Below are 21,244 nucleotides of genomic sequence, written 5' to 3'. Positions count from 1 at the left end.
CACACACACACACACACATATAAACGCACGCACACACACAGCAGAGAGATGGAGCCATGGATGCATCATGAATATGAATGAGGAAAGGAGAGGAAAAGAAAGGAGAGGAGAGTCCACCTCTGACTCTCCCTCTTTCCATGTGCTTGCCTGGTCAGTGTTTCTTATAGGGCACTATAACTCTGGACAGCGATCTACTCACCCATAGAGCTCTTCATCCTCTGGGCTGGGGCGTAGCAGAATCTTAGGAGTAATCTTTGCTGACGCTGGTAAACAAGAAACACACATACATGAACACATCTAAACAAATACTGATGGGTGAGTTCTCATCAATGACCAACCGTACTGGTTGATTACATACTCAATCAATGACAGGCTAAATAATGCCAGGCTGAAAAGCTGTAGACTTACACCTGGTTACGAATGTTATACGATTTAATTTAAACAGGGCGTAGGTAGGATTTGAGGACACTTTTCTAGAGGCATTGTGGATAAAATATGCATTGTGGGTACCTGGTTGCTCGTCGAGGCGTGGCAGCCCCTCTGAGGTCAGTATGGTAGGGCCCGGGGCGTTTGGGTCCTGTAGGGGGGGCACCCTAAAGGGCGAGGCCATGGCAGACATCTTGGCTACCCTGGGAGAGTCTTCCAGGCTAGTTAGAGGTCTGGGTGGGAGGGACACAAACTGGATAGGTTGGACACTGTAACAAGAACTGTAACAGTACCTCACTGACCTATTCTGAAGCTCTCCTCTCACATCCATCCACCCACCCACCCTCCCTCCCAGGACAGGTTGGACACTGGAACAATACTGTAACAATGTAGTGGTTATATAACACAGTACAGGTACAGCAACTTTAATAATATATGTTCATCAACAGACAGGTTCTCCCCCCCCCCCCACCCCCCCCCCCCACCCACCTGGGGTTCTCTCTCTCGTTGGAGGAGTGGGAAGATAGGTCCGACTGGCGAGATCTACGGTCCTCCTGTGGGGAGTAGGACTCCATCTCTGAGATATCTGAGAGAGAGACAGAGAGAGAGGGAAACATAGGAGATTAGAGAGACAAGGAAATCGTATGGACTGTGTTCCCTTCACCAGGAGAACTTGTACACCAGTGGAAACCTGATTGGTTGCCCCAAGAAGAATCACCAGTCCCCTCGCTGTGTAGGAGTCAGATATAGATAGAGTTAATTAAGCATTCTCTGCCTCTTTACAACACGCTCTGAGTGACTTCACAGTATATACAAAGTTCTGTACTATACTGTACGGTCCATCTAAACCACAGTAAACACTGTAGAGTATATTAATGTCATTTTAAAACAGAGTATACAGTATACTGTCATTCTGAACCAGTGTGACTGTTGGAAATTCTGAAGATTTGCCATACAGTACATATAGTATTTAGTATGCAAATATGATATCTGTGACTCATAACAACGAAAGATGTTAAGTTTCCAGATCTGTGTTGCTATATATTCTATGACTAGATAGATATGGAGTAGATTGTCTGTATGGTTTCATAACAGTGAAATGAAAAGGTAGTGAGCACCAGATTCCACACTAGGCCTTAGTACACTACTGACATTGACAGACTGCACTGTACAGTACAGCGATCTAACAGGCCTCAGTCACTTCGTTCTGTCATCTCTGTTCCTGTTCATTCCCTCTGATGTCTCTGCCAATGAGAAGCCTTTCATTGGTCTGTCATGGTTTTGATCTTCTAAAACTGTCTCGGTCCTAGATGTGGGACTTGGAGCAGTGTTCTAAAGAGTAGGAGGAGGGAAGGGGGAAGAGGGAGAGTACAGAGAAGCCTGTGGAAAAGAGGAGCTTTTAACAGGCTTTGAGAGGACCCAGGTGTTAGAGCGAAAGAAGGCGACAAGAGGAGACTGTAAAACTGCCCTGTTCAAAATATACCATAGGTCGATAGATATGATGTGTCTATCTAGTGCCCTGTAACCTAACCATGAAAAACCCCAGGCCCATAGCACAGAGTGTTTTCAGGTCAATAAAACCCTGGGCCCTAAACTATTCCCCCATAGCTCTATGGCTTTAGCACTGTCTCGGGCGTAGCAGTATATTCAGTCTCACTCCATTACCAAATACATTTTTCACATTTAATTGTTCAATTAGAAAGTGATTTAAGTGAATTTGTTAGTGGGGCCGACCATGGTGATGTTTCCTTGGGACAGTCCATTAAATCTCTATTAAGTAAATTACAGTTTAGTCATTGAGACAGACTGTTACTGTAACACGTGGTGGTCTAGTGAAGAGCAGTGGAGGGGAAAAAGTGATGACTCCATGGTCCTCATCAGGGAGAGAGAGAGAGGGGAGATGGGAGAGAGGGAGATTGATGGAAATATGGAGGGAAAAAGACCATAAGAGAGAGGGAGTGAAGGAGCGATAGCAAAGGAGAAAGAAAGAGAGCGATAGAGGGAGGGAGTGGCGAGGGAAGTCGTTACTGTGAGTGGTGGTGTTGCATCTGAAAGTGCATGATCCTGTTGCATCAACACTCCTCTGCTCCTGTAAAGAACTTCAGACAGACACAGAGACAGATAGGCAGACATACATACACCGAGGTAGACAGACAGACAGACGGTTGAACAGACAGACATGCCTCTCATAACAGCAGATGGTATATTTCCAGCAGGAGAGTCACACATACAGTCACAGGCGTGCTTATTGACGGGTGGATTGAAACATCGAAACATGAAAGTCTCAAACAGGTAAAAATGAACACAGCTAGTTGATTGGTTGGTTGGTTTAGCCGGTGTGCATGTGTGTGTGCAGTGATGTAGTGGTGCCTGGAGAAGTGGGTATGCTCAAATTTTGACCAAAATTTCCCAAACGCCTTGTGTGAAAAATTTAAAAACAGTGACACACCGAATTTCTTAAAATGATCAATCTCATATTGGTCTTTCACAGTCAGGCCAGCCCAAGCAGTACTGTGCAAATGTTTAATAGTTGGCCTATTATTGAAATAGATATATGAGACTGTCAACTGAGTCAGAAATTCACATGTTCAGTATCAGACCCCCCCACCCCCTTTAATTTTTAAACATTTGCATGCTTAAAACATAAATAAAAGTTTATCAACATTTTAAGCTAAACATTCTCATTTGTTCTATCCGTCATATTACTTGATACAGTGTATACCTCCACTACAATACTTTGATAAGCAGCACAGGGATTAAGAAGTGAGTATACGCAATGGCCACAAAAAAAGTGGTTATATGGTGTACACTGTACCTGCGTATACCCTCAGTTGTGTAGTGGAGGGTCTGTTTGTTAGATTGAGGGTCTGTTTGTTAATATGTACTGAACAGAGTGGTCTGTTGTTGTACTGTGTGCGCTGCCCCCCTCCCCTCTCTGCTTTCCCTCTTCTCTCTCCCCCCTCTTTAATCAGAGTACTGGCAGAGGCACTGGCAGGGGCACAGTCTGGGCGGCTCGGACTTTGGAGGAAAGAGCAATATAAACAAACCAAGCTAAAAGAGAAATAACAGGCCGATAAAATCCACCGTCGGAAGGTTTTAACTCCGGAGGGAAAGCACGCAGGGTACTTTAGAGTAAGGGTTGAGATTACGCTCTCAGAGGCACAGGTCCTCCAGGACCCCTCCCCATCCCATCCCGACAATCTCAACTGGATTATATGGAGGGGTGGGGTGAGAAAGTAATGGCGTCGGGATGTTTGGTTTATGTGGAGGGGTATCTAGATAATAGTGGAATAAGGAATTTACTGAAAGACCTCATCCAAAACTAATGGTTTATGAGGAGACAGGCAGTAAGGATGCAGGCAGTAAGTGGGTCAGCCAGTGATCATGTTCTTCTCTGTTCTCTATCCAAATCCTCAACTGCCCTCCTATTCCCTGCCTTCAGCCACCCACTACTTCCTGGTAATCCGCCTATCAGAGACAGGCACGGAAATCAGGTTTGTTTTCATAGGCTGGCCTGAGATCAGTTTATCACACATACCGTCACAATGACAGGAGGATACCATGTCTGTAATGTTAATGAAATGGTAATGTTGTATGTTAAACTATGGGTTAAAATACTGACAATTATTCACTAAAATCCTAGTGTTCAACTCCTGTTAATACTGAAAGAAGAATATTAATATGTTGTTACAATGGTTATAATGATGCAGTAATCGTACCCACTTATACTGTACAAGGCATGGTTTTTCACGCAATTCCAAATCTTATTTGGAATTGAAATGTAGCTAAGTTTTTACCCCTTCTAAGTTGTTGCATGTTTTTACTAATGACAGAATACGCTCAAATATGTATCAAAGCTATAGATAGAGTAAAACAATCACTTAAAGTGGTACAAAGCTTGTACTAAGTGAACTTTTAAGTACAACTATAACCACAGTAAAATATTTGTACTAAATGTTCCATTGGCATTATTCAACCTAATGTCCTTAATAAATCACACAGTGCAAAATAGATAGTGATTAAAATATTTTATTGGTTTTTAGGAAAATATTAAAAAGTTAAAGTTTAATAGCAAAAAAGGAAGTGCAAAGTGTAAAAGCTTTACAACTTGTAGTAGTGTAGTGGTTGGCAGAGTTCATTTTTACAGTTTAAAGGCAACCAATGCAAACATTACTGTTGTGACTCTCTTGGGTGGTCCTTCATCTAAAAGAATGACATTTTATCTGGAAGAGAGAAGACAAAAAATAATTTCTCTTTTGTAGGTTACGATTGAGGAAATCTATTTTTGTTGTCAATACTTTATATTCATGGTCTGTTTAACTTCCTAGTATGAGAGTAAACGTCCAAAATGTAGCGTACTTAGGCTAGTAATGAACCACTTTAGGTCACTATGTCCTGTCTGTACATTAAGAACATTAAGTCAACTAAGAATGGACTCTATAACCTCTGTGTGTGTGCGATATGGCAGCTGCAAGCAGAAACGTGAGACTTTCCAATTTCGTGTCCCATTTTGTATTTTTAACCCGTTGAATGCCAGATATTTTTACTGCAACAGGGCCGTGGCCTGAGTTGGTGGCTGTCTACTCTGGAGGAATGTTGAAATAATGCCATTGGATACTTTTGAATATCGTTTTTTATTGAAATGAAACCTGAGCAAACTTAGATATCTTCACCTAAATCCTACACTGATCACTATCAGATGTAATACGTTTCCTAATTGACCTTTTTAACCTGCAAATGTAATGTACACTACTACATCAACTGAAGTGATTTGACCTATTCATACTTCTGAAAGACCCAGTTTTGAGCCAAAGAATGGCGCTGGTTTTCATGATCACTCTATAGTGTTGCAAATTAGACGTGGCAACACTATACAGTACAGTGATCAATGATCTGTAAGTGCAGGGGAGCAAAGAACACTAACACGCACTGTAGCCCTCTGCAACTTCTACAGGCAATCCAAACCACTCAAAGCCCACTACACTCTGTGAATACTGCTTTGCTATTGGTCAGGACATGTGTCTGTCATCCTCTACATTCTGAATACTGCACTGCTATTGATCAGGACAGGTGTCCGTAATCCCTCCTTAATCCCTAGTTAGCCACTCACCATCAGGTTCGGAGTCGGAGTCTACGAGGGGCGGGATACGGATGAGGATCTGGCGGCGGTCTCTCTGGACGACCAGTTGGAGTTTTCCTCTAGACTTCTCTATGAGCTTCCCTGCATCGTTCAGAGACAGGTTCTCTGTTACTGTCCCATTGATCTGGAGCGAGGGAGAAGAGGAGCGAGATGGGAGAGGAGAGGACAGGAGAGAGAGAGAAGGAGAAATGAGATTAGTGTAAATGAGTGTTAGATGAGTAGTGATTTGACAGTTTGGTGGGAGGGAGGATTTAAAATGTTCATCTTTGGCAGCATCCTTCTTTGTAGCCATGCCAACGACGACTGATTGAACTTACATTGAGGGTGTATGTGTGTGTAAAGGAAAGAACAAGATATTAAATGTGTGTGTGTGTGTGTGTGTGTGTGTGTGTGTGTGTGTGTGTGTGTGTGTGTGTGTGTGTGTGTGTGTGTGTGTGTGTGTGTGGTATATTACCTTGAGGATAATGTCTCCCTCCTGTAGGTTTCCGTCCTTGGCAGCCAGTCCTGTACTGGTCATCTCCTTGATGAATATCTGACTGCCCAGACGCAGACCATACTCTAGAAACACATAAACACACACACACACACACACACACTTAGCTGTGGCAACCAGAGAACGAATATACACAGCCTGACCTTAAAACCACATTCACCTCTGACCTTGCAACCTTACAGCACAAATAAAAACGGACCCTTCCAAATCAAAGCAGTAAATATTTTCTGTGTCCCAAATGTGCCCTGGTCAAATGTGTTGCACTATACACTATACACAGTAGGCAATAGGGTGCCATTTGGGACTCAGACATTCATAAGCTCCCTCCTTCAGGTGCACAACATCCCTTCTTAAGGGCGACCACTTATTGTAAAGGACCAGACATGATTTGTAATTGTATTTATTATGGTTCCCCGTTAGATCCTGCCAAGGCAGCAGGCTACTCTTCCTGGATCCAGCAAAATTAAGGCAGTTAAACCATTTTAAAAACATTACAATACATTCACAACAGATTTCACAAAACACTGTGTGCCCTCAGGCCCCTACTCCACTACCACATATCTACAACATTTTTTTTTATTTGTACGTGTGTGTAAATGCGTATGTCATCGTGTGTGTGTATGCATGTGTCTGTGTCTATGTTTGTTTTGCTTCACAGTCCCTGCTGTTCCATAAGGTGTATTTTTAGCTGTATTTTTTAAATCAATTTTTACTGCTGGCATCAGTTACATGATGTGGAATAGAGTTCCATGTAGTCATGGTTCTATGTAGTACTGTGTTCCTTCTATAGTCTGTTCTGGACTTGGGGACTGTGAAGAGACCTCTGGTGGCATGTCTTGTGGGGTATGCATGGGTGTCCGAGCGGTGTGCCAGTAGTTCAAATAGACAGTTCGCTGCATTCAATATGTGAATACCTCTCATAAATACAAGTAGTGATTAATCTCTCCTCCACTTTGAGCCAGGAGAGATTGACATGCATATTATTAAGGTTAGCTCTCTGTGTACATCCAAGGGCCAGCCTTACTGCCCTGTCCTGAGCCATTTGCAGGCAGTCCCTCTTTGTGGTACTTGACCACACAACTGAACAGTAGTCCAGGTGCGACAAAACCAGGGCCTGTAGGACCTACCTTGTTGATTGTGCTGTTAAGGTAGAGCAGTGCTTTATTATGGACAGACTTCTCCCCATCTTAGCTACTGTTGGATCAATATGTTTTGACCATGACCGTTTACAATCCAGGGTTACTCCAAGCAGTTTAGTCACCTCAGGTTTAGGGTTTAGTGAATGATTTGTCCCAAATACAATGCTTTTAGTTTCTGAAATACTTAGGACTAACTTATTCTTTGCCACCCATTCTGAAACTAACTGCAGCTCTTTGTTAAGTGTAAGTGTGTCATTTCAGTCGCTGTAGTAGCTGATGTAACAGTATAACTTTAGACCGTCCCCTCGCCCATACCCGGGCGCGAACCAGGGACCCTCTGCACACATCAACAACAGTCACCCACGAAGCATCGTTACCCATCGCTCCACAAAAGCCGCGGCCCTTGCAGAGCAAGGGCGAACTACTACTTCAAGGTCTCAGAGCAAGTGACGTCACCGATTGAAACGCTATTTAGCGCACACCGCTAACTAAGCTAGCCGTTTCACATCCGTTACACTGACGTGTATAGTGTTGAGGCATCCGCATACTTAGACACACCGGCTTTACTAAAAGCTTGTGGCATGTCGTTATAGTAAAGACTGAAAAAGTAAGGGGCCTAGACAGCTGCCCTTGTGAATTCCTGATTCTACCTTGATTATGTTGGAGAGGCTTCCAATAAAGAACACCCTCTGTGTTCTGTTAGACAGGCAACTCTTTATTCACAATATAGCAGGGGGTGTAAAGCCATAACACACATTTTTCCAGCAGCAGACTAATGATCATTAACCTGTTGATGCTCTGGGGGCGCTATTTCATTTTTGGATGAAAAACGTTCCCGTTTTAAACAAGATATTTTGTCACAAAAAGATGCTCGACTATGCATATAATTGATAGCTTTCGAAAGAAAACACTCTGACGTGTCCAGAACTACCAAGATATTTTCTGTGCGTGCCCTAGAACGTGAGCTTCAGGCAAAACCAAGATGAGACGGCATCCAGGAAATGAGCAGGATTTTTGAGGCTCTGTTTTCCATTGTCTCCTTATATGGCGAGAGGAATGAGCCTGCCCTTTCTGTCGTTTCCCCAAGGTGTCTGCAGCATTGTGACGTATTTGTAGGCAGATCATTGGAAGATTGACCATAAGAGACCACATTTACCAGGTGTCCGCCCGGTGTCCTGCGCCGAAATTGGTGCGCAAAAGCCAGCTGCCAGTATTTTTCCATGGGATACAGAGAGGAAAGCAAGCTTCCACGAACTGCATATCAATGAAGAGATATGTGAAAAAACACCTTGAGGATTGATTCCAAACAACGTTTGCCATGTTTCGGTCGATATTATGTAGTTAATTCGGAAAAAGTTTTACGTTGTAGGTGACTGAATTTTCGGTTCGTTTCGGTAGCCAGACTCAATGTAGAAAACGGAACGATTTCTCCTACACACAGACGCTTTCAGGAAAAACTGCGCATTTGGTATGTAACTGAGAGTCTCCTCATTGAAAACATCAGAAGCTCTTCAAAGGTAAATGATTTTATTTATTTGGTTATCTGGTTTTTGTGAAAATGTTGCGTGCTAAATGCTACTCAAAATGCTATGCTAGCTTTGCATACTCTTTAAATTAGTCAATTTCTATGGTTCAAAAGCATATTTTGAAAATCTGAGATGACAGTGTTGTTAAGAAAAGGCTAAGCTTGAGAGCAGACGCATTATTTTCATTTTATTTGCGATTTTCAGAAATCGTTAACGTTGCGTTATGCTAATGAGCCTGAGGCTTTTAGTCACGATCCCGGATCCGGGATGGGGAGTTCCAAGAGGTTAATGTCAAAAGTCGCAATGAAGTCTAACAAAACAAAACAATCTTATTATCAATTTCTCTCAGCCAATCATCAGTAATTTATGTAAGTGGCAATATCGTCCGCTATTATCCTCAGTCATTTTCCATACAAGTTGTCAGACACTGGTGGCTTGTCATTGTTGATATTCTTTTATATCTCTTCCACACTCACTTGACAGAATTCAAAATTACAATGCTTGTCTTTCATTATTTGGTTAGATATACTTGGATGTGCAGTGTCAGCGCCTGTTGCTGGTATGTCATGCCTAAATTGGCTAATCTTGCCAATTAAAAAATCAATGATCACAGCTTCTCACCTTCGTTGGGTCTGTTCTTGACCAGCAGGACGTTAACAGGTTTCTCCAGGGGCTCCAGGTCTCCAGCTCCTCCTCGGGGGAGGTCAGGAGAGGGTGAACGGGGCGGCTCACGGAGGTTGTCTCTACTTTTACTTTTCACCATCCTCCCACCGGTACCTCCACCATCCCCGTACCTCCCCCCTCCTCGCTCGTAGCTGTCTCCCCGGCTGTAGCTCCTCCCACCTGGACTTCCTCCTCCCCCTTGTCTCTCCCGGTCCATGCTCCTCCCCCGGCTGCGTTCCCGTGAATACTGTGGCCTCTCTGGACTGGGCGGCTCCCGGTCCAAGGCCCGCCCACTGCTGTTGTCGTGGTGAGGCTCTGGGCTTGGCGACGCCCTCTCTTTGCTCCTCCCCCGGCTTCTCCCCCGGTTACCACGGCTGCCGTAGTTGGGGTCCAGGTAGCTCTTGTTGTCGGGGGTGAGGTCGCGAGGCTCGCGGTTGTAACCAGGACCACCATTGCCACGATGCCAGCCACCGTCGCTCTGGTTGTCATCGGCATCGTAGTAGCGGGTGGAGCCGAAGTCTCGACTCTCGGCACCAGGGGAGGGAGGGTGTTTCAGGGAGTGGAGAGCCACCTTCCGAGGTCTCTTCACCGTCTGACACACACACACACACACACACACACACACACACACACACACACACACACACACACACACACACACACACACACTTACTTAGAGGCTGAACACTAGACTGCAGCATTTTGATCAAAAGGATCGCATTAGTTAACACGTAAAACAAAACACCTGTGAGACACACACACCGAGCCTGGAGCAGAGGCGGGGCAGGAGCAGAGGCCATGACAGTAAGGTTAGTAAAGATTATTTTTGGCTGTGCAGTGTTAAAGGAGCATCACCTGGGAAGAATGAGCTCAGCTCATTGGAGTGTAAGACACCTTGCTCGGCAGAACTGTGGGTGTCTGTATGGTGCTCCACTGTCACACTGCTAGAACTAGCTGAACTTGTCTGGTTAACTGTTTTTAACTGCTGGGCCAAATCATCTCTGGTCAAGTCTGGTCAATCATTATATCATTGGTATGAAAATCTATTTTTCCAAGTCTGGCCTATATTAATATTAATATTATATGATCCATCTAATTGCCAATGGAAGAACACAAATCTCTTGAACAATTGGCCATTGTTGCCAACCTTCTTCAGTTGGCTTCCCTCCTGCAATCTAACTAACTAACTAACTACAGTGATACTCACTATCTTGGCGGTCTTCCCACATTTGCGTAGCTGCTGCACAGCGAAGGAATGAGGCACGTTGTCCATGAGGATGGAGTTGACTTGGATCACACGGTCATTTTCACTGGGGAGGGAAACAACAAACACAACACACAGTTTACACAAAACCTCAAATAAAAGGGTTCTAGGGGCGCACCTCAATAGTCTAAAATGGCTTCCTCTCATTGTGTCCTTCCTTTCTTTCATCTGTACTGATTTGGAGAAAAAAAAAGCAGTGTAACGTACAACAGTAGTCCATCAGCTGGTCCTCCCTGCAAGACATCTGACACGATGATTGACATCTCGCCATTCTCCACGTTGGGGTTGTCCCGCCCCCCCGACACAGCGATACCAAACCCCATCTTGGAGTCCTACATGCAGGATACATAGACAGAGAGACAAAGAGAAAGAGAGAGAAAGAGAGAGAGAGAGAGTGTGAGGGACAGAGACAGACAGACAATTAAGCTGGGGGTTGGGCAATGGAAAGATATAGGGTTGAAATTGGACAGGGGAATCGGATTGGGAGGTCAGACAAACAAATGGGTTGAAATTGAATCAGACAGACAAACAAATGGGTTGAAATTGAATCAGACAGACAGACAAACAAATGGGTTGAAATTGAATCAGACAGAGACAGACAGAGACAGACAGAGAGACAGAGAGACAGAGAGACAGAGAGCATGGTAACATTGGCTGGGTTGAAGGGTTGACGACAACCACATAGATCGGAAAGATGGGAGGAGATCGGTTGGTGAGGCGAGGGAGGAGGGGGGAGCAGACAGCTTGCGTTTCCAATTTGGCTCTAACATTCTCTGCACTGAATGACACATGTATCACAACCCACAGGTTTAGAGGGACATAGAGGAGGGAGAGAAGGAAAGAGACCAGGAGAGTAGTGCAAGACGGATAGAAAACAATCACGCGCACACACACTCGCTCAAGCAAGAAAACAGTCACGTCCAAGTAGTAGACAGACAAATCTCCCACCAAAAGAGAGAGGGATAGAGAAAGAGAGAGGGATAGAGAAAGAGAGAGGAATAGAGAAAGAGAGAGGAATAGAGAAAGAGAGAGAGTGAAAGCGAGAGAGTATGAACGTGAGAGAGGGATTGAAAGATAGAGAAAGCAGGTCAACCTTGGAGCTCTTGGCCATCAAAGGGGAAGCAAGACATCTCCTGTCCGTCTAAAGGAAGATGCATTGTAGGAGTAGTAACACACACACACACACACACACACACACACACACACACACACACACACACACACACACACACACACACACACACACACACACACACACACACACACACACACACAGTAATGGGGGATATGGAGAGCAGGGTTTTAGTCAGCGATGTGGTTTCCACTAACAACACTTACCTCCTTAGTGTGGCAAATAAACTCAGCAAAAAAGGTCCCTTTTTCAGGACCCTGTCTTTCAAAGATAATTCGTAAAAATAAAAATAACTTCACAGATCTTAACGGTCATTAAGAAACTAACAGCTTACAGACGGTACGCAATTAAGGTCAGTTAGAAAACTTAGGACACTAAAGAGGCCTTTCTACTGACTCTGAAAAACACAAAAAAAAGATGCTCATCTGCGTGAACGTGCCTTAGGCATGCTGCAAGGAAAATTGAGGACTGCAGATGTGGCCAGGGAAATAAATTGCAATGTCCATACTGTGAGACGCCAAAGACAGCGCTGCAGGGAGACACCTTTTTTTAAATTTTTTATTTTACCTTAATTTTACTAGGCAAGTCAGTTAAGAACAAATTCTTATTTTCAATGACGGCCTAGGAACAGTAGGTTAACTGCCTGTTCAGGGGCGGTACATCTAAACATCACACCTGCGGGACAGGTACAGGATGGCAGCAACAACTGTCCGAGTTACACCAGGAACGCACAATCCCTCCATCAGTGCTCAAGACTGTCCGCAATAGGCTGAGAGAGGCTGGACTGAAGGCTTGCAGGCCTGTTGTAAGGCAGGTCCTCACCAGACATCACTGGCAACAAAGTCGCCTATGGGCACAAATCCACTGTCGCTGGACCAGACAGGACTGGCAAAAAGTGCTCTTCACTGACGAATCGCGGTTTTGTCTCACCAGAGATGATGGTCGGATTCGTGTTAATCGTAGACGGAATGAGCGTTACACCGAGGCCTGTACTCTGGAGCGGGATCGATTTGGAAGTGAAGGGTCCGCCATGGTCTGTGGCGGTGTGTCACAGCATCATCGGTCTCGGCTTGTTGTGCAGGCTCATCCTGACATGACCCTCCAGCATGACAATGCCACCAGCCATATTGCTTGTTCTGTGCGTGATTTCCTGCAAGACAGGAATGTCAGTGTTCTGCCATGGCCGGCGAAGAGCCCGGATCTCAATCCCATTGAGCACATCTGGGACCTGTTGGATCGGAGGGTGAGGGCTAGGGCCAGTCTCCCTAGAAATGTCCGGGAACTTGCAGGTGCCTTGGTGGAAGAGTGGGGTAACATCTCACAGCAAGAACTGGCAAATCTGGTGCAGTCAATGAGGAGGAGATGCACTGGGGTACTTAATGCAGCTGGTTGCTACACCAGATACTGACTGTTACTTTTGATTTTGAGCCCCCCTTTGTTCAGGGACACATTATTCCATTTCGGTTAGTCACATGTCTGTCTCATTTGTTGAATCTTATTATGTTCATACAAATGTTAAGTTTGCTGAAAATTAACATTGTTGACAGTGAGCGGACGTTTCTTCATAATATAGTATATTAAAACATTTGCAAAATATTATTCATATTGATATGGTTCAATATTCATAAATGAACGTAATTTTTTAAATTTAAATAAAAACACTACCCATAGTGCAGAGCAAGCAGTAAAGCTTCATATAACACCATTGTGGAGGCTTAAGGAAGCCTGGGTAAGGCCAAAATGCCATAATTATCATTTCTCATTTATGCTTTTAGATAAAAATGTTGAATATATGTGAACAATACTTACTCCAAAGGACTATTCTTTCTTGTCCTGTTATCGCATGGAATCTCTCTGGTTGTTTTTGATTAATAATAGTTATACATTTGCTTTATGTGTAGTGTGTGACCCTTGGGTGGCAACACATATATTCTAAATTATTTTATAATGTTCAATTCAACTTCACCCTAAAAAGAAATTCTGCATTTCCTGCACTCATTTGAGATCATTTCCCCACTGCCACGATATGGGCAAAAATACTAGGCCTTATTTTTAACCAAATGTTGCAAGTGCGATTTAGATCAAAACACTTGGGTGAACTTTTGGAATCATGGAAATTGAATGTTTATTATAATTCTATAGTTAGAATAAAAAATAATAGTGGGCACTTTGAATACAGTGTTGTTTGACATGACAACTAATGAAAATGCCACGCCGAGTTATTGTGACAGACTAGGAACCCAAGTGATGTTCAGTGTTTCCTAGGGGACCCTATAATCTTTTACTACTTTAAATATTTATTGATATAGCTAACATAATCATGCTTCGCCTATTCCTCTTTGATTTAGAAGATACTGTTGCACAAACAACATGCTGATTTTAGCCCCCACCAGTACTGGTATCAGGCTGTATTAGCTAGCTACGTTTGCTCCAACTCAGTACTTTTATTAGCTAGTTAGCTAGCCAGCTAACACGATTTAGCTTAACTTGCTAACAAAATACAAACTGTAAGAAACACAAACTAATATTGTAATTATAGAATGCTTGTGGATTTATATTAAGTGGAAACAACATCGTTGTCATCAGCATTGTTGGAAGTGAAAGTGTCTCGTGGTCAGGCAACAACAAATGCGCTCCTTGAGTGACGGGGTGGGATTATGTCTGTGTGGAAAGCTGCACAGAGAAAGTAAAAACCCAAACCGGTCCGTGCATAAATACCGGTGTATATAGTCAAATACAGTATATACCGCCCAGCCCTAGCTCTGTGTGTGTGTGCGAGAAATACGCATGCGTGCATGTGCATCTCTCAACTCCCTTTACTGAAGCCTCCAGTCAGACACAGTATCCCCAGAGGAGAGGATGTCTCTGTGCTCACTGACTGTAGTAGATAGGATCAACGTTTAATCAACCTTATCAGATCAACAACAAACAGGCTGCTTCCCAAATGGCACCCCATTTACTATAGTAGTGCACTACTATATAGGGAATATAGGGCGGTAGGTAGCCTAGTGGTTAGAGCATTGGGCCAGAAACTGAAAGGTTGCTAGACTATTGGTCTATTAAAATTAGAGTTAAGGTGATGTCACCTTAATAATGAATCCAAGTGTTTAACATGGGGGAGGACACCAGTAACTTTATGATCAAACTTGATCAATGTCGAAGCAACAGTCATTATTCAAACTTTGGTCATCATACTTTGATCTGGTTTCCTTCAAATATCATCCAATTTCATGAAAACATGATTTTGACTGTTCATTACCTTTAAAGGAGTCCTGGGTAAGGCCAATATGTCATAAATATGCCAACCTAGATTCATTATTCTCAACTACGCTTTCGGATACAAATACAAATGTCAAATATGTCAACAAACCTTCTTTCAAAGGACAATTCTATGATTACATTTAATGAAAATCACCAAAATCAGGGTGTTTTTTTGTCCTGGTTTCAAATGGAATAAACTCACCTGCTATGGTCCTTTGCTGGTGGCAAAGGCAAAACACCACAAACACACACACACACACACACACACACACACACACACACACACACCACACAATACTGTGAACCTCCGCTGGGGAGAAACCATAGGAGAAATCCAGGGCCAGTACATGTAAAAGTCACAGGTTAACTACCCCTTTGTAGTCTCTCACTCACACGCGCACACGCACACACACGAGAGAGACAGAGAATTATATAGAGCATTCGGAATGTATTCAGACCCCTTGACTTTTGTTATGTTACAGCCTTATTCTAAAATGGATTACATTTTACATTTTAGGTTTAGAAATGTTTGCAAAAATCGGAAATATCGCATTTACAGTACTTTGTTGAAATTGGCAGCAATTACAGCCTCAAGTCTTCTTGGGTATGAAGCTGCAAGCTTGGCACACCTGTATTTGGGGAATTTTCCCAATCTTTTCTGCACATTTTCAAGCTCTGTCAGGTTGGATGGGGAGCGTCGCTACACAGCTATTTTCAGGTCTCTCTCGAGATGTTCGATCAGGTTCAAGTCCGGGCTCTGGCTGGGCCACTCAAGGAAATTCAGAGACTTGTCCCTAAGCCACTCGTACGTTGTCTTGGCTGTGTGGTTTGGATCATTGTCCTGTTGGAAGGTAAACCTTTGCCCCAGTCTGAGGTCATGAGCACCCTGGAGTAGGTTTTCATCAAGGATCTCTCTGTACTTTGCTCCGTTCATCTATACCTCGATCATTATTAGTTTCCCAGTCCCTGCCACTGAAAAGCATGGTGCCTGGTTTTCCACAGACGTGACAGTTGGCATTCAGGCCAAAGAGTTCAATATTGGTTTCATCAGACCAGAGAATCATATTTCTCATGGTCTGAGAGTCCTTTAGGTGCCTTTTTGCAAACTCCAAGCGGACTGCCTTTTACTGAGGATTGGCTTCCGTCTGGCCACTCTACCGTAAAGGCCTGATTGGTGGAGTGCTGCAGAGATGGTTGTCCTTCTGGAAGTTTCTCCCATCTCCACAAAGGAACTCTGGAGCTCTGTCAGAGTGACCATCGGCTTGACCATTGGTCACCTCCCTGACCAAGGCCCTTCTCCCCTTATTGCTCAGTTTGGCCGGGCGGCCAACTCTCGGAAGAGTCTTGGTGGCTCCAAACTTCTTCCGTTTAAGAATGATGAAGGTCACTGTGTTTGTGGGGACATTCAATGCTGCAGAAATTAGTTGGTACCTTCCCCAGATCTGTGCCTCAACACAATCCTGTTTCGGAGCTCTACGGACAATTCCCTCAACCTCATGGCTTGGTTTTTGCTCTGACATGCACTGTCAACTGTGGGACCTTAAATAGACAGGTGTGTGCCTTTCCAAATCATGTCCAATCAATTGAATTTACCACAAGTGGACTCCAATCAAGTTGAAGAAACATCAAGCATGATCAATGGAAACAGGATGCACCTGAGCTCAATTTCAAAGCAAAGGATTTAAATACTTACATAAATAAGGTGTTTTCGCTTTGTCATTATGGGGTATTGTGTGTAGATTGATGAGAAAACTTTTTTTTGTAATACATTTTAGAATGAGGCTGGAACGTACATTTTTTTATGAAAAAGTAAAGGGGTGTGAATATTTCCAGAATGCAGTCTATAGACAGAGGGAGAGAGTTCAACTCACCCTCTGTAGGTTCACAGTGTACTGCTCCCAAACAGTCTCCTCCATTCCTGAGCTCTGTGGACCGAGAACAAAACAGTTAGTAGTGATGGGGGGAAAAAATAGATAGTTACATAATGCAGTATTATTTCGGACTATATTATAAACTCAGCAAAAAAAGATATGTCCTCTCACTGTCAACTGCATTTATTTTCAGCAAACATAACGTGTGTAAATATTTGTATAAACAAAACAAGAATTCAGCAACTGAGACATAAACTGAACAAGTTCCACAGACATGTGACTAATAGAAATGGAATAATGTGTCTCTGAACAAAGGGGGGGGGGGGGTCACAATCAAAAGTAACAGTCAGCATCTGGTGTGGCCATCAGCTGCATTAATTACTGCAGTGCATCTTCTCCTCATGGACTGTACCAGATTTGCCAGTTCTTGCTGTGAGATGTTACCCCACTCTTCCACCAAGGCACCAGCAATTTCCCAGATATTTCTGGGGGGAATGGACCAGGCCCTCACCCTCCAATCCAACAGGTCCCAGAAGTGCTCAATGGGATTGAGATCCGGGCTCTTCGCTGGCCATGGCAGAACACTGACATTCCTATCTTGCAGGAAATCACGCACAGAACGAGCAGTATGGCTGGTGGCATTGTCATGCTGGAGGGTAATGTCAGGATGAGCCTGCAGGAAGGGTACCACATGAGGGAGGAGGATGTCTTCCCTGTAACGCACTGCATTGAGATTGCCTGCAATGACAAAAAGCTCAGTCCGATGATGCTGTGACACACCGCCCCAGACCATGACGGACCCTCTATCTCTAAATCGATCCCGCTCCAGAGTACAGGCCTCGTGTAAATGCTCATTCCTTCGACGATAAACGTGAATCCGAACATCACTCTTGGTGAGACAAAACCGCGACTCGTCAGTGGAGAACACTTTTTGCCAGTCCTGTCTGGTCAAGCGATGGTGGGTTTGTGCCCATAGGCGACGTTGTTGCCAGTGATGTCTGGTGAGGAGCTGCCTTTACAACAGGTCTACAAACCCTCAGTCCAGCCTCTCTCAGCCTATTGTGGACAGTCTGAGCACTGATGGAGGGATTGTGCGTTCCTGGTGTAACTCGGACAGTTGTTGCCATCCTGTACCTGTCCCGCAGGTGTGATGTTCGGATGTACCGATCCTGTGGAGGTGTTGTTACACGTGGTCTGCCACTGCGAAGACAATCAACTGTCCGTCCTGTCTCCCTGTTGCGCTGTCTTAGGCGTTTAAACCCTTTACAATGAAGATCTGTGAAGTTATTTGGATTTTTACAAATTATCTTTGTAAGACAGGGTCCTGAAAAAGGGACATTTCTTTTTTTTTGCTGAGTTTATTCATACTTTGACTACTAGTATTGATTGGTAAAAAAATAAAAAAATAAAAATCAATTTAGCAAAAGCTAGTTGGCTGTACCAGCACCAAAACTCTGGTTTTTCATCCTATAGCTTGTTCTCCATCTTATTTTTAAATAGTGAGACTTTTATTGTATAATTGTGTAAATGATAATTATGGACAATAATCGGCAACAATTTTTTTGTTGCGTCATAATACATTCATTTTAGGAGAAGTGGGGATTCAACTTGAATATGCCGGGGCGGCAGGTAGCCTAGTGGTTAGAGCGTTGGGCCAGTAACCGAAAGTTTGCTGGATCAAATCACTGAGCGGACAAGGTACAAATCTGTTGTTCTGCCCCTGAACAAGCAGTTAACCCACTGTTCCTAGGCCGTCATTGAAAATAAGAATTTGTTCTTAACTGACTTGCCTAGTTAATTAAAATTAATTAAAATGAGGACCACCACAGGAAAGGAAGACCCAGATTTACCTCTGCTGCAGAGGATAAGTTCATTAGAGTTACCAGCCTCAGAAATTGCAGTCCAAATAAATGCTTCACAGAGTTCAAGTAACAAACACATCTCAACATCAACTGTTCAGAGGAGATTGCGTGAATCAGGCCTTCATGGTTGAATTGCTGCAAAGAAACCACTACTAAAGGACATCAATAAGAAGAAGAGACTTGCTTGGGCCAAGAAACACAAGCAATGGACATTAGACTGGTAGAAATCTGTCTTTGATAAGTCCAAATTTGAGATTTTTGGTTCCAACCGCCGTGTCTTTGTGAGACGCAGAGTAGGTGAACGGATGATCTCCCTGTGAAAAGGATGATCTCCCTGTGGCTACTTTGAAGAATCTAAAATATTAAATACATTTTGATTTATTTAACACTTCTTTTGGTTAATACATGATTCCATATGTTGTTGTTTCATAGTTTGTCTTCACTAACAATCTTCTTCTACAATGTAGAACGAATAAAAATAAAAATAAAGAAAAATGAGTAGGTGTGTCCAAACCTTTGACTCGTACTGTGCATGCGTACATTCATACATACATAACACAGTATAGTGAGCAATAATTTTGGAATATCAAATCGCAATACATTTAGAATCATGAGAACCACAATACATATCGTATCACCACCTAAGTATGGTGATAATATCGTGTCATGAGGTCCCTGGCAATACACAGCCCTAACGGTTAGTGAACGGAACATTACAGACATAGTTAGTGAACGCTACTTTAACACAACATAACAACTTAAGTTACAGGATATTATCTTCCTCAAACAGTAGATGCTTCTTTAACAGATACATCTGTTTTTTACTACAATCATCTTATCACAATACTACATGAGTTACTGAATATGATCTGAATACAGAGTAGATGTGATTCTGATCATCACAGTATGAAATAGGTATAACTTTGTATCAAAGTCTTAAGACTAGAGCCCGACTGATGTATTCGTTCCACCGATAACAGATATTCCATAAATAGGATGAAAAAGGGAATTTCCTGCTCATCTGAACATTTGCGGCCATTCTTATGATGTGTCATTATTGTCACAATGTACGAAATCAACAATGCAAGCATATTTCTTGTACAATTGCTCTTTGGGATGGCAATTTGTGAGAAAATGTCACTGTAAACAGTATATCGGCAGATATTTCAATATTGGCAAGTTTTGTTCCCCAAAATATCAAAATCTATGGCGGCACCAAAAACCCATATCGGTCGGTCTCCACTTAAGACCATTCACCAAAAATTCCTAATGTTAGGGAGAGTAGGATTTATTTAGCACAGGGTAGGCATGTTAACACTACAGAGAAGGGGATGAAGCAACATTGAGCTACTCATCACACACACCGTAACTACCTTCATATTATCTTGAGGCACTCCCTGTGAAAATACAATAACGTCCGCAAGTATTCACACATCTTCACATTTTCCACATTTTGTAGTTACAGCCTTAATTTTAAAATGAGATTTTTGTGTCACTGGCCTACACACAATACCCAATAATGTCAGTGGAATTGTGTTTTTATACACTTTTGAAAATTAAAAGCTGAAATGTATTGAATAAATAAGGTCAGAAGTAAAATAAAATTGCATTGACTCACTCGGTGTGCAATATAAAGTGTTGAACATGATTTTTCAATAATGACCTGATATCTGTACCAAACACATACAATTATCTGTAAGGCCCCTCAGTGGAACAGTGAATTTCAAACACAGTTTCAACCACAAAGACCAGGGAGGTTTTCCAATGCCTCGCAAAGAAGGGCACCTATTGGCAGATAGGTGCCCTTCATTGAATGTCCCTTTGAGCATGATGAAGATATTAATTACATTTTGGATGGTGTATCAATACACCCAGTCACAACAAAGATACAGGCGTCCTTCCTAATTCAGTTGCCGGAAAGGAAGGAAACCGCTCAGGGATGTCACAGTGAGGCCAATGGTTCTTTAAAGCAATTAGTTTTCTCCTATCACAGCCATGAAACTCTAAGGATAGATCAACAAAACTGTAGTTACTCAACAATACTAAACTAAATGTGTGTTAAAAGAACATAGCCTGTACAGAATATATATATATATATTGTAAAATTCAGGTGTGCGAAGCTCTTAGAGATGTATCCAGAAAGACTCACTGCTGTAATCGCAGCCAAAGGTGTACTGTACTGTACAAACATGTACTGACTCAGGGGTGTGAAAACATATGTAAATTCGATATTTCAATATTTATTCTTCAATAAATGTGCAAACATTTCAAAAAACATGTTGTTTTCTCTTTGTCATTATGGGGTATAGTGTGTAGATTAGTGAGAATTTTTCTCTCTCAATATAATCCATTTTGAATTCAGGCTGTAACACAACGTGTTGAATAAGTCAAGGGGTATGAATACTTTCTGAAGGCAATGTAGATTCTTTCTGCAATCTGGAAAAAACATCTATGGACATTTTTGTTC

At 42.9% G+C, this 21,244-nt stretch overlaps 1 protein-coding gene across 3 annotated transcripts in view; it reads right to left on the bottom strand.

Annotated features, from left to right (window-relative positions):
- LOC135545638 (tight junction protein ZO-2-like) overlaps positions 1 to 21,244 on the bottom strand; it is a 106,358-nt gene that overhangs the window by 18,335 nt on the left and 66,779 nt on the right. For all 3 annotated transcript variants that reach the window (XM_064973413.1, XM_064973405.1, XM_064973398.1), the window contains exons 2-10: positions 16,916 to 16,969; positions 10,859 to 10,983; positions 10,595 to 10,697; positions 9,346 to 9,979; positions 6,021 to 6,124; positions 5,537 to 5,690; positions 916 to 1,012; positions 511 to 659; positions 200 to 263 (exon numbers count right to left, since the gene is read on the bottom strand). In XM_064973413.1, the coding sequence (XP_064829485.1) occupies positions 200 to 263; positions 511 to 659; positions 916 to 1,012; positions 5,537 to 5,690; positions 6,021 to 6,124; positions 9,346 to 9,979; positions 10,595 to 10,697; positions 10,859 to 10,983; positions 16,916 to 16,969 (1,484 nt within the window). The remainder of the gene's footprint in view (positions 1 to 199; positions 264 to 510; positions 660 to 915; positions 1,013 to 5,536; positions 5,691 to 6,020; positions 6,125 to 9,345; positions 9,980 to 10,594; positions 10,698 to 10,858; positions 10,984 to 16,915; positions 16,970 to 21,244) is intronic.

The sequence above is a fragment of the Oncorhynchus masou genome, chromosome 1, assembly GCF_036934945.1.
Source record: "Oncorhynchus masou masou isolate Uvic2021 chromosome 1, UVic_Omas_1.1, whole genome shotgun sequence".
NCBI lineage: Eukaryota > Metazoa > Chordata > Actinopteri > Salmoniformes > Salmonidae > Oncorhynchus > Oncorhynchus masou.
Note: the sequence above shows the minus strand (reverse complement) of the source record. Positions and strands in the feature narration are given on the sequence as shown.